The sequence below is a fragment of the Motacilla alba genome, chromosome Z, assembly GCF_015832195.1.
Source record: "Motacilla alba alba isolate MOTALB_02 chromosome Z, Motacilla_alba_V1.0_pri, whole genome shotgun sequence".
Classification (NCBI taxonomy): domain Eukaryota; kingdom Metazoa; phylum Chordata; class Aves; order Passeriformes; family Motacillidae; genus Motacilla; species Motacilla alba.
This window is the reverse complement of record NC_052046.1, coordinates 22,298,506-22,311,737: the sequence shown is the minus strand read 5'-3', so window position 1 is coordinate 22,311,737 and position 13,232 is coordinate 22,298,506. Positions and strand designations below refer to the sequence as shown.

Here is a 13,232-nt window from a genome sequence, read left to right as displayed (position 1 = left end):
ACTGGTAGTAAGCATAGTGGCTTATTAACCACTGAACTCCGTGATCTTAAAGGTCCTTTCCTACCTCGCTAATTCTGTGATACTATGAATTTAAAGCCATTAAACACATTTCAATTTCCAGGGCTCCTCAAAGGGCAGACTCCAGACAGGGTCCTCACACGTGTTGATTTTGGGGGGCGTCGCCAGGATCTCCAGTTCTGTCCGAGCCACCTCCAGCGATTCCGGCTCGGATTCCGACGGCGTGCTCCCTCCTGGTCCATCCCAGGCTCGGCCGTCCCCCTGCGCGCCCCCCGCCCGCCTCCCGGGGGGAGCCCCGGCCAATGGCCCGCCGCCTGCCTCCGGCCGTGCCCGGCCTCGGGGCCGCCCCCGTTAAACCGCGGGGCCCGGTGTGGAGCGGCGGCTGTCCCTCGCCGCCCTGCCCGGCCCGCGGCCGCCATGGGGTGCGAGCGCGGCGCCGCGCTGCTGCTGCTGCCGCTCGCCCTGCAGCTGTGCCCGGGCCGCGCCGCCGCGCCCGCCCCCCGAGGTAAGGGCCCCGCGTTCCCCGATGGAGCGCGCTTTCCTTTTCCCTCTTCCATTGAGAAGGCTCTGGGCTTGCAGTCTCCCGTCCCCTGCCCTCCGCCGGGAGCCCTGCCTGGCAGCGGGAGGGAGCACCTCTGCAGGTGCTAGGGGAGCCGGAGCCGTGGCGGGCAGCCGGAGCCGCCGCTGTCCGTCGGGGCGCAGAGCCCGCCCGCGGAGCCGCCCGGAGTAGCGGTGGGGACCGGAGGAGATGACAGTGTCAGCCGCTCCCATGCAGCCTGCAAGAACTGTTTTTGTAGGCGTGCTGGTGGGTGCATGAGGCATCTGAATAGCCCTTGTCCAGCTGCAAGTTCCCCTAAACGAGAAGTGAATTTCTAAGCCGTGAAAACTCTTTGGGAAAACTCTATAGAGTCCGTAGGAAAGCTCGTACTTTTAAACCCAGCATTGCCGTGGCAACATTGTGCACGTAGTAAGTCGGAGCTGCTGTATTTTAGAGCTTGAGTTAAGTGGGTGGTATTTCTCTGCGGTAGCAGCTTGTGACTGGAACCAGCTCGGCTGCCGAGTGCAGTTGCAGTTAGTGCAACTTTGTGCTACTCCAAGAGCCTTAAAGCTACTCGCGGTTTTCGCTACATTTTTAACCACCTCCACTGCTTTACAGAATTATTTTTGACACGTCAATCAGTTATTACTTAAGCAGATCTAAAAGACAGCCAATCACAACAACATAGCTGCATTTTCAGAAGCCTTTGTTGAAGACCTTTACGATGTGAAGACATTTCAGAGAATTTTTGTAATTACAAGTTGCATATTACCGAATTAAAAAAAAAAACAAAAAACAAACAAACAAAAAAACAAAACAAAACAAAAAAAACCAGCTTTCTAAGTTGTCAGGGGCAGTAGCCAATGAAAAACTCCACTCTCAACAAGGGGTGCTTTCAGCTTCTTGGGGTCAGTGGGAAATTGTTGTGGTAGGGGGCTAGGATTTCACTCCAAGTGTCGAAGCCATTAATAATTACCTTGAAAAGTGCTGAACAGTAGTGGAACAGTGTTTACATCTACAGCTGTGATTAAGTATGACCAGAAGACAGCCTTGAAAGGTCTCAAAAAGCTGGTGTGATACGGCAACAGTTAGAGGAAAGAAAGGGTATTTTAAGTTCCATGCTCTCCTGTGTCACTAATTTCACTCCTCCATGCCTCCTCATCCTAGCACTTTCCGTCATGTCTTCTAGCCCTCATCTGAAAAGCTAGCCTTGATGGGTTTGGGCAGATTTCCAAAGTGTGGTTTGCCACTGTCTCACCATGTAGCTCATCCATTGTTCACATTTGGCTAGGAGGGTAAGCAGCTCTATTTTAAAAACCATGGAAGGAAGGTACAGGAGAGAATTCCTGGTCTGTCTCACGAGCAGGCTCAGTTTAGCCCAGTGGGTATGCACACTCGTGCTTAAAGGCATGAAGGCATTGTCGGAGTTTTCAGTCCATTGCATGGATTAGAACCAGCTGCTTGTGCTTTTCAGCTTTGGCAGCCATATTCTATACATTTGCTATCAAGTCTGCCTTTCCACCAAGAGGAACAAAGAGACAAGGTTCTTCAAAAAATGAGATGTGAAATCTTTGTGATCTTTTTTCCCTATTTCTCCCAAATAAATAATTGTCTGTATAATGGCCAAGAGCTGTCTCTCTCTGCCAACTCTGCTAAGGATGTAAAATGAATTTTCATAGCCCCCTCATTCTTCTTCTTGCTGCATTTGCCAGCATGTGTGTAAGTTGTGCTTAAGGATGGATCTGATCATGTAGCGCATCCACATGCTAAGTCAGTCAAGATATCCCAGGAAAGAGTTTGATAACATGGTGCTAAAGGATCTGGCTGAGGCACTGTGCTTTGTGGAACACAACAGCCAAACCAATTCGACTATTAATTTAAATACACAAATAACAAAAATTTCAGTAAATATTTTCTGTAATGTTAGATGTTTCACAGTGTTTAGTCATTACTTTTGTAACATTTTAAAGTGACTCTGGCATAGATTAATGAGTATCACAGAAATTGAAAGAAATTCAGCCAATAGATCTAGAACTGAACAAAATGTATAGCTATATTTCATGCTCTCAGAGTTTTTGGTATTGTATTGCATTGCTCCAGCTGAGGAAACACAGCTGTATTTTATGAATGGCTGTTTCTTGTAAAATGCTGTTGTACAGAGTAGTGAGTTGCATTTCAATCTTCTCTTACGTGGGCAGTTGCTCTGCTCTCTCTGCACTAAGTGAGATGAGGTACCCAGCCTTTTGCTTCTGCTTTACCATGTCGCTGGTTTCAGTGGGAGCAGTGGTTGTCCTGGGATGCTGCAAATCTGAATTGAATGAAAGAGAAGTCTTTTGACCTGGTCCACCTTACGTATATGTTTCTTACTTGTTTGACAGCAGTATTACTAGTGCATGCAAATCAAGGGCATATTCTTTGGTAGTGTGTCCTGAAAATTCTCTGTAGAGTCATGAGATCCTTAGACCCAGTGCAAGTGTAGACGTCAGAGATTATTTCAATGTGATCATGAAAAGAAGGGAAAAAGGTCTTAATTTTTTCTCTTTTTTGGAAATAACATTAGTGTCTAAATGAATGGATGCTTCAGAATGAATGATGGGAACAGCATGAACCCACACTCTAGTATAAGAGAACGTATATCTGTGGGAAAGTCCATGTGCCCATGTTGTTGTTCTTTGCGTGCTCTTCAGTCTTTTCTTGTGTGTAGCTTGTGGAAACACTGGAATGGTAGGATGACCTCATCACCTTACAGACAAAAACAGCTTTGGGGTTGTGCTGCATAGGCAAGGCTCATCTGCAAAGGTCCACCAGTGTTTTTTCAGCCTGGGAAACAAAGCTTATTAGTACAACCACGGGCTTGAATCAAGCTAAGGCACAAGATGCTGTCATATACCTTTGCCATCTGCCTGGTGTTACAGCTCTTCTCTGGTGAGAGCTCTACAGTATTGTTCCAGTGTGGGAGAAAAATATGGCCCAGCTACGGTAGGCCTATGGAGTGTCAGTGGTATACAATGGCTCAGTGTGCTCTTATATTTAAACACTTGCGCAAAATCATTTATCAAACTTTACTGCCAGGGTATTATATATATATATATATATATATATATATATATATATATATATATATATACTGCTTTAATTGCAGCGTGTTGGAATAGGAGATCAATCAAGAAACCTAACAGAAGCATTTATTGAGTTCGGAGATGTTGTGGAACATTGAGGAAAACCCCAGTTCATTGTTTCAGTGCCATAAAGGACATAGCTAATTTGTGTATGTGTAAAATCATAGACTCTTTGCTGATGCATTGTGGAAAAACTAAAATAAAAATTCTAAAGAGCTTTCACTATGCCTTCAGGGTTTGTGGGTTTTGTTTTGTTTTGTTTTTTGTCAGGCCTGTATTTCTTTGTTTTCTGTGCTAGAAGGGAAAGATGAGTCTTATTTGTATAATATATATTCTGAAAAGTCAGTGAAGTGAGACAGTTGTGAACATCATATTGCTTACCTGGCTTTTTGGCATTTTAATTGGTGTCCTGCAAATGCTATCAAAGGATGAGCACTCTGGAAGTCTGTCTGAAAATTTTAATGCTGAATCCTTATCTAATTGAAATGTGAACACAAACATCTAAATTTATGAAAGCAGAAGTAGGTTAAAAAGCTTTCTGTTGAGGTGAATCCTCAGAAGAGAAGCACTTTTGAGATCTACCCAAAAATATTGGAGTACCTCAATTTGAAGACTAGGTATTTCTTATGTTAGTAACTTATCAATAATTCCTTTGAAAAATAAAAGTTGTTAAAATAGTATCAGTTGCAACAAATTATAGATATTTTGATAGAATGATAGAATAGTTGTGGCTGGCAGGCACCATCTAGTCCAAATACCCTGCATTTATGGGAACATGTTTCACGAGACCAGATTGCTTAAGATATCCCTTCCAGTGCCAGGGATTTGAACTTCGTGATATTTACAGATGATCATCATATTGGTTTTTTTGGGTAGGAAGAGTGTACAATCTCCAATATATGGTTTCAAATCTCATTCTTCTTTGGTCATTATTATATTTAATTTTCTGTTGAAATTTGCTTTTTTTTCCCCCCAGTTTTTGACCTTCTTCCATATTCAAACAAGCAAGTGGTACTGAACTTCTTGCAACAAGCATTTGGGGATCCTATGCTGAATGAAGTGTACTTGCTCTCAACATTCAAATTACAGCCAAAGAGCACAGCCACTGTTTTTGGCCTATATTCATCAGCTGACAACAGCAAGTATTTTGAATTTACGGTAATGGGACGGATGAGTAAAGGTGAGTTGCTTGGAATGTGTATGGTAGAACTGGTGTTGGATCCATAGTCACTGGTGTGTGACAGATGAATGCTGACAACTGTGTGAGTAACCTTTGTGCTTGAGTCATTCCTGTTGCATACTGTCACTTTTCACATTCCGTGTCACCTCTTGTTGATGTTGCTCTCTCCTGGCCAGAGGAAACAGACCTGACAATCAGCTGGTATCTTCACTTGGCCGCAGTGCTTACTGCTGAGAAAGGAGGAAAAAAACATGGAATAATGGAATATGGAGCAAGGAGACAATTTGGTTTGGTCTTTTTTTTTTTTTTTTTTTTTTTTTTTCTTTTTTCCCTAGGGACAATCACTGGTTCTTATTACTCAGGAATGTGAGGGACACATGCACATGCTGCCTCATGCATATGAAAGGCAGGTTCTTGTTCCGATGACCCTGGAGGTTAGATGTTACAATGCAAGACAAATATTCCCGGCACTTACAAGATCTGTTGGGTAAAATAAAGTATTTTCTATTTACTGGAATTAGTTAGTCAGGAGTCAGAGTAGGAACTGCAGCACTTTTAGAAAGAATAATAATAATAATTTCATTGATCTGTAAACCAGATCTAGGATATACTACAATTTTAAGGTTCAGTGAAAGATTATTGATTTATTGATTTATTGTTGTTGATTTATTTATTGATTTATCGTTAATTGTTGATTTATGTACTTTATTGCTGCTGCATTGACTTCCCCACTGCTATAGTAATTTGCTACCGAGTAATTAGCCAAATCGAATATACTGTGAAATTCTACTGAGAAATTTCAGTTTCTACATAGGGAAATTATTCAATATGCTGCAAAAGAAGAAAAGCATCCCTTTTCATTAAACATTTTTGGGGAATGAGTTGGATAAAACACTGGTAATTTTACCAGGTCTGCCAAAATCCTTCTGAGGTAAGGGAATAAGAGCTACATGTGTGTAGGGAATGGGTAATACATGGTCACACAGCCTTATCAAAAGTGCCATACAATTCCTAAGACTGACTTACTTAATTGCTAAATAAATGATAAATTACACATACTTGCTCTCCCTCTCATGCATGCATAATTATGTGTGCAAATGTTATACATACATGTAGGAACGCATATGTATACGCACAAATGTGTCTATATACATACATATTTGAATATATCAAACTGATTGGTAAAAATGTCTGCGTGTCTGATGGTTACTGACAGTCTCTTAAGCCTGTTAGAGTGTATCTGGTGGAAGGTTACATGGTTTCTTTTGGTTTTGTCCTCTGTAGGTTGCTGTTTGAGTAACATCTGTGTGACAGGACAAATGCAAAAATGGTGTATGCATAGGCAGCATGAAGCAATTTGTCCTGTCAGTGACCAGTGTTGAGTAGATGGAGGACATCTGTAACCTATTTGATGTAAAGGATTGACCATCAGATTGATGTAAAGGATTGGCCAAAGAGAGGGAGGCTTTTTGCAACAAGACTGTTCATTGGATCTCTTTGCCTCCTTATTACTTTAGAGCACCTTGGTTAAGGCATATGGTGGTAAGCAAGTGGTAGGCAGTGTTTTCACACGTGATTTCTCTGAAGTGTTAGGGTTCCCATATGACTACTTCATCCATGAGATTGTCATGTCAGCTGCAAGTATGGCGTGTGTGAGTTGTGTATGATCCTCTCAAGATTGAACAGCGTTTCTTAAGTGGTGAACCAATGTTGGTGTTTCAGCAAAATGCAGGGTCTTTCTTCATATCTGAGGTATTTCTCTGCATGTTACTTCTAGTTATGCATCCAAATCTGATTTAGGGAGCTCAAAGCCAGCCCTAGTTATACTTCAAAATGCCACATTTAAGAGTTTTGTTCCCAATGGTTGCCTCATGTTCTGGTTTTATTGTGGTATAACTGATAGTAATGTGTTTATAACACCTAAATGTTTATAAAAGCACAGATCTGAATTACTGAGTTAACAGCTGAACTTATGGTAGACAAATGTGTCTTTCAGAGACAGATAGTGTCCATGGATTTCTTATCCTTATCCTTTTTTAATTATTCTTTTATGGAGCAAACAGCAGTTAGTGCATAGAAAGGTTGCAGTTAAACAATTCTGTGAAGCAGCTCCTATTTTAATTGAAAATTTGTTTCTTAAGCAGTTTACGGGACACTCTTATTATCTATAAAATATTCAAGCAGCAAATATACTGCAAGGGCTTGGATGAGTTAAATCTTGGAGGTAGAGGCTGTGATCCAAGAAAATCTCTCTTCAAAAGCCTAGTCTAGTTTACCAGATGAATATTTGGCTTTTGCTGAGGAAAGCATACTTGATCTTCCTTCCAAGTCTGATTGCTTCTTGTCCTGAAACTATTCTGGCAGGGTCTGTTCTGGGCCCTGCCTCCATCTCCTCTTTCTTTCTCTAGGCTACTGTTGTGTTTGGTCACTCTGAGTGCAGGGCCCAGATCCAATTTTATATGGCCAGGTGTCCATATTATTCACATAAATAAAATGCCTGCAATGTAGTCTGTCATGCCGTATCTTTGAGTTTGCCAAGAAACACTACCTTTTAGCGAGTTACTGGTGACCTCATGCACCTTTGCGGACATCTCAGCTCTGGCAGTGTTTTGACATAGACAGTAGTGAAAACATTCCTGATATTGATCACAGCTGCTGAGGCTCTAGCACTAGTGTAGACTTCAAAGATGGAGACATACCCTGCCCCATTCATGCTGGTATAAATCTGGGGTTTTTTTCATCATTAGACTGAGGAATTAAAAAAATTTTAGGGAGCATGTGCACGGTAAGTTGGGAGGTCACCAACAAACAGGTATCATAGCATTAAAGCAATTATACTAGTAGTGGAAAGATGGGAAGGTAGTTTGTTAAATAAATAGAAATTGGATGATTTCAGTAAGTAGCTGTTATTAGGTCCAAAGCTAGTATGAGCTTTTACCTCCACTATATCCAGAATTTTAGGTTGACTTAGTGTCAAATAATTTATGAGCTCTCACGTGAGGCAACTGTAGCAGCCATCTGTGAATTTCAGACTTTAGCAAGAGCCAGCATGTAAATATTAGATGCCTGATGTCTCTGCAGCTTGATTCCTCATGCATGTAACTGTTATGATCAGGAAATAAGAGACTGTCGGCTGGTGATCAGTGGGATCTTTGAAGGTCTGTCTGATACTGCAGAGTAGTTACACACTGTCAAGATGCATTCAGCTTGCTGCTTCTGCAGATACGCAGTTGGAGGCCAGGGAGAGATTTTGTGGAGAGAACTAGCTAGCTGATCTTAGAGATCTGGCTCAGAGATTCTAGCTTACTCATGCAATTTCCTTAGGAAAGAGACTTTCTTTTCAATATTACTCAGCAGGTATTTATTTTAAGAGTATTTGTCTGCTGTTGTGGTTTTGGTTTTTTTGGTGTTTTTTTTTTTTTTGTTGGTTTGTTGGGTTTTTTTTTTTGATGGTGTATTTTACCTAATGAAATGAGAATTTTTGTCAGGTAGGCCAGGCTTTTAAAAAGAGTTGAGGAAAGGTTTAGTCATCCCTAGGAGTGGACTATGCCTTTTATGCCTTTTCTGCATTATACTTTGGTTTTACTGAGTGTTTGTTACAGAGAAGTGCATGTTATTGGTTCGGAAACATGCTTCCTTTGGCTTTTAGTTATGCGCTTGCATACACTCTTAGACACTCCACTGTATGCAGTATGCATCACTGAAATTTATTTTCTAGGTGTACACTTCTGCTACGGAGTATCTCTGGGTCTGTCAGATATGTACCTACCAAAGTGCTGACTGGAGGCTGCCTGCTACACCCTGTAACTTCACCACTTGCCTTGTAGCACATTATGGCCTGTAAAGTGACTTTGGTTAGGACATTTAGAGAGGCCTGAATAAAGCAGAGGAAAACTCAGCACAGGCAGCAGAGCTTCACAAATATCATGCAAGCATCCTGCTAGTGCTCCTTTGAGAGTCAGTGTTCCATTTATTATTACCACTGTGTCTGCATATGGGATGCATTTACAAAAGCAGACGTGTGGAAAAATACCAGAGCAATTGCAGATTTCCACAGGATGTTCCTTGATCAGCCTTGGGCTCTCTGCTACCCTCTTATAGTCCTTCTGTGTGTTTTGTCTTAGCGGTACTGCGCTATCTGAAGAGTGATGGAAGGCTGAATTCTGTGATCTTTAGCAACATCCAGTTGGCTGATGGGAAACCCCATGCTGTCATCTTGTGGCTGAGTGGCCTGCAGCAGGGATTGAGCACTATAGAGTTATATCTGGACTGCCTGCAAGTAGGTGCCATTGAGGACTTGCCAAAACCATTTTCAGCACTGTCTCAGAAGGTGGTGGCAGCTGAGTTACGCACTCTCCAGGAGAAGCCACAGGTGAGCATGGAAACTGGGAACAGGCTGAGGGCTTAGAGGGATCACCAGTGAACCTCTGGATCACTGAATTCAAACCTCAGTCCTGACAGCAGCCAAGCTCTGTACAGTAATACTTTAATATTAAGTTGTGAAATAAATGTAAATAGAAGCTCCCTATGGAATAGGCAAAATCTTAGTTCACATGAACCCTATAATAATTACGCTATTTGTTTTAGATATCATTTTTAGCTTTTATATAAAATTTTAAAAAGCTACTGCCTCCTTCACTTCAATCTAGTTGTTTTTTGGGAAGTGGACTTTTTGTAAGGACTTAGCTAATGCAGTAAGAGCAGCTTTTCACTGGCTTCTTACAGCTGTTCTGTATGAGCAAGGCTTGTCTGTGTATGTGGCTTTCCTGTTCATGATATGCCACTAATAGAGACAAAAGAAAGGGAGGACTCTTGTGATGCCAGTGTGAAACCCTCATCTGTTTGACTGCAATAGTTTTTCTTCCTCTGTCTGCCAACCAGGAGTTGATAAAGCTTCCTGTCATCTCTCTACCAGCAGTCTGAGATAAACAGTCTTCACAGCATCTTCCATCATCATTAATCAAAAATACTTATTAGAAGGTACAAAGGCATTCTGCCCCCAAGGTTTCCGACTTACTTTGTTTCATTGAAAGTGAGCCTGTTTTTATGGAGAATGACTGAAGTGCCCATACTCCTGACATGAATATATGTACCTGTTTGAGAGGAGAGGAAAAAAACACAGCTTTGAATGCACTTTAAAAAATCATATGCCACAGAAATATGGGAACTTCTAGTATGTGAGATTATATGAATTGGAATGGTAGAAAGAAATTTTGAAATAAAGCCACAGCTATGCGAAAATCTGCAAGGCAAAGATTAGAGATTTTATACAGTTCAAATGGTAATGGGTGGTCCTGAAGGAAATGGTGTAGGACCACTGCATGCGTAGGAAATGGACTCCCTCTCTTAAAAAAATTAATTCACTTTGTCTGATATTTCATATTCTTCCCATTGTTGTACCAGAATGAATTGTGAGCTCTGTTTTTCTTGTGAGCCCAGGATACTCTAGATGAGCTAAAGCTGGTAACTGGAGGAACCCTTGCTGAAGTGGGAAACCTGCAGGATTGTTTTCTTCAACAAATTGAGCCTGTACCTCAGTACACTGGTAAGGGCTGCAACTGGGAGTTAAAATTATTCTTAATGATACCAGTGCAAGGAAACTAAGGTGATGAATATTGAAAATGTGAAGAGTGAAGTAATAACAATTATTTGACTAAATGATACCTATGACAATTTCCTGTAAATGTTTTAGAAGTAGCTCTGTTTGGAGATAAAAGTGTTGCTGGTGATAAAGCAATGAATTGTTGTTTTAGTGAAAAACAAGTCTGTAATGATTGAAAGAAGTTTTTTTAGCCTAATTTGGAAGGCAAATTTTTGTGATGATGATCTGCATGTGTCAGCTAAATAATATTTTAAGTGTTCAAACTGCAAGCAATTGCAGATGGAAAGTAGTGCTAAATCGGGCACATTGCTACAGGTTGTGTGAAAGGAAGATCAGTGGAGTAGCAAGACCTACCCATGTACTTATCCACACTGACAGTGTCAATGTCTTGTTGAGCACTGGACTGTAACCCAGAGGGGAGGAGCAAGGTGTGAAGAAGCTTGCAGGAGACTGAAGAAAACGTTTGTGCCATGGCTACAGAGCCTGTATGTCTTTCTGGGAAAAGCCATTGCAGAGTAGCCACTAGTCCTGCTGCAATTTAGCCAAGGCTTTTGTCACCTGCTGAACGGCCTCAGGGGCTTCATGCAGTCCCCTGTGTTAGGTGAGGGTGCTTCCCAACCTCTGGACACAGAAAACCTGTGTCCCTAGACACAGACTGTCTAGGGACAGACTGTCCCATCTGTAGTTGTTCTACTCCCTGTCCGTCTGCCTTTCTGCTGTGGGTATGAGGGAGAAGAATGGGTTCACACTGTGCATGGAATATGTTAATATATGACAGCCATAGGAAGGAAACTCAGGTCAAGGTTTGAAATAGGATTAATGATATGTTCTCTCTTGTACCCTTTCCTGTCTCCCAGCCAAACCCAACCCTGCAGCATTGCTAGTTTTGATGAGAACAGGGACAAGATGCAGAAATTTTATGAGAGCGTCCTTGGCATGTCACATGAATGTAGGCACCAGTGGTGTGCGGTGGTAACAAAACCTGGTCTACCTTTTGTCTATGTCAATCCTTAGTTCCAGATACTTCTATTTCCTTGCTTCTTAACATATATACACTTAGATTAAAAAAATGAATTTTATCCTCCAGGCTCTCTTTCACTAAATCAAGAGGCATTCGAACATGAAACAGAAGGGTAATTCAGTGTTTTCTTCTGCAAAAACTGGCAGCTCTCCCATGGCGAGTTTCCAAATGACAAACTTGCAGCTTTCTCATTTGTAACTTTTTGCTCACTAATCAATAATGCAAATGGTAGTGTACAGACAGACTTTCTCTCTGTGGCTGCCTCCACCTGTCTTAGACTCTCAAATTCAGTTGCTTTTAACTTTCATGTGGAATTAGTGTCAATAACAACAACAATAATAATAACAATAATAACAATAATAACAACAACAATAATAATAATAACAATAACCAACTAATCACATAAATACATCCAAAGTCTACATAGTCTAATCCACCAAAATAAAAGGTGGGTGTTCCAACAGCAATTTTAACTTGTCTGTCTTGAACTTTGTTTATGCATCATGATGCTCTTCTATGGCAATGATATATCAGATAGTGTCAAATTTGCATACTGTCAGGAAAAGCTGGAATGCAAATGCTCAACTGTATAGGGGGTAAGACCTAATATCTTGGTAAAAATATGTGCTTTCATATTGTTTGGAAAATCCTTGGGTGTGCTTTGGACCTGAATAAATGTACATGGCTTTGACTGTGTGCCTGGTTGTTGCTCATTGCTTTCACAGCAGCATTACCTCCATGTTCAGTCTGTGAGGCTGAGACACCTAAGCAGTGGGATGAGATTTTTGTGTTTGGGTAGGAAAATAGAATGCAAGGTGCACTGGGTTTGGTAGATGAGATTAGTATGCTGCATGTGATCATCATCACAAGATCATTCTGGTCCCAAGGGATCTTAGGAGGTTGTATAGTTCATGTAGGGTACCTGAACCTGACAAAATATTTTTAAAAAAGCTACGTTGCACTTGACCAAAGGTTCTTTAAACAAGTTGCTGTTAGAGACAGTATGTCAATATAGACCCACGGGCAAGAGAATAATGGAATGGAGTCTTAGTGTGGCTTTCTCTGAATGCTTCACAGTTCTCCAGTTCATGGTATTCAGAGCTCTTTACTCAGTGGTGATGTCTTTGTATTCAATATATCTTTTTGCCCATGAATCTGTCCAGTTAGTTTTAAATGCATGGTCAAGAAATTTATCACATATCTGAGGAATATTTCCTTTTGTTTTCTTGGAACCTGCCTCTTCCTAATTCCACATAAAACTTGTATGTACAGCTTCTTGGGTGAAAGATTATAGGCTGTTCAGAAATGTTTTTTTATTGTCAGTCATCATCTATACTATAATCCTGGTTCACTCTCTGGACAAGAAACCACAGTCTTCCAGAGTTCACAAAGCTGGACAATGTTCTCACGCACATGGTGTGATTCTTGGGATTGTCCCATGTGAGGCCAGGATTTCACCCAATAATCCTGAAGAGTCCCTCCCAACTCAGGCTGTTCCACGATTCTATGGGTGTCGTTCTCTTAGAATGGCAATTCGGGATTTGAATGACACAGACAGGAGCAGATGTGTTGCTTGAGCCAGAGAGCTGTTGCTCTTAGGAGAGGTAGAAGTGATAGCTATGTGGTGTTTCACTGTGGCTAGTGTTTGTAAAACAGTGCATGCCTGGGCCAATTGGCTGTGGAATGATGCTGGTTCTATACTGCAACATCCTGGCAAGAGAAAGATGGGGACTTCAGTTCCCAGATGGTCATTA

At 41.4% G+C, this 13,232-nt stretch overlaps 1 protein-coding gene across 3 annotated transcripts in view; it reads left to right on the top strand.

Moving 5' to 3' along the window:
• The first annotated feature begins 356 nt into the window (after positions 1-356).
• The window catches only part of THBS4 (thrombospondin 4), a 46,886-nt gene continuing 34,010 nt past the window's right edge, over positions 357-13,232 (top strand). The window contains exons 1-4 of one of the 3 annotated variants that reach the window (XM_038125528.1): positions 357-523; positions 4,652-4,855; positions 8,980-9,227; positions 10,295-10,400. In XM_038125528.1, coding sequence (XP_037981456.1) covers positions 436-523; positions 4,652-4,855; positions 8,980-9,227; positions 10,295-10,400 — 646 coding nt within the window. In that variant the 5' untranslated portion in view covers positions 357-435. Of the gene's footprint in view, positions 524-4,651; positions 4,856-4,875; positions 5,343-8,979; positions 9,228-10,294; positions 10,401-13,232 lie in introns of those variants that run through there. The other 2 variants (XM_038125530.1, XM_038125529.1) reach the window with 2 other exon arrangements.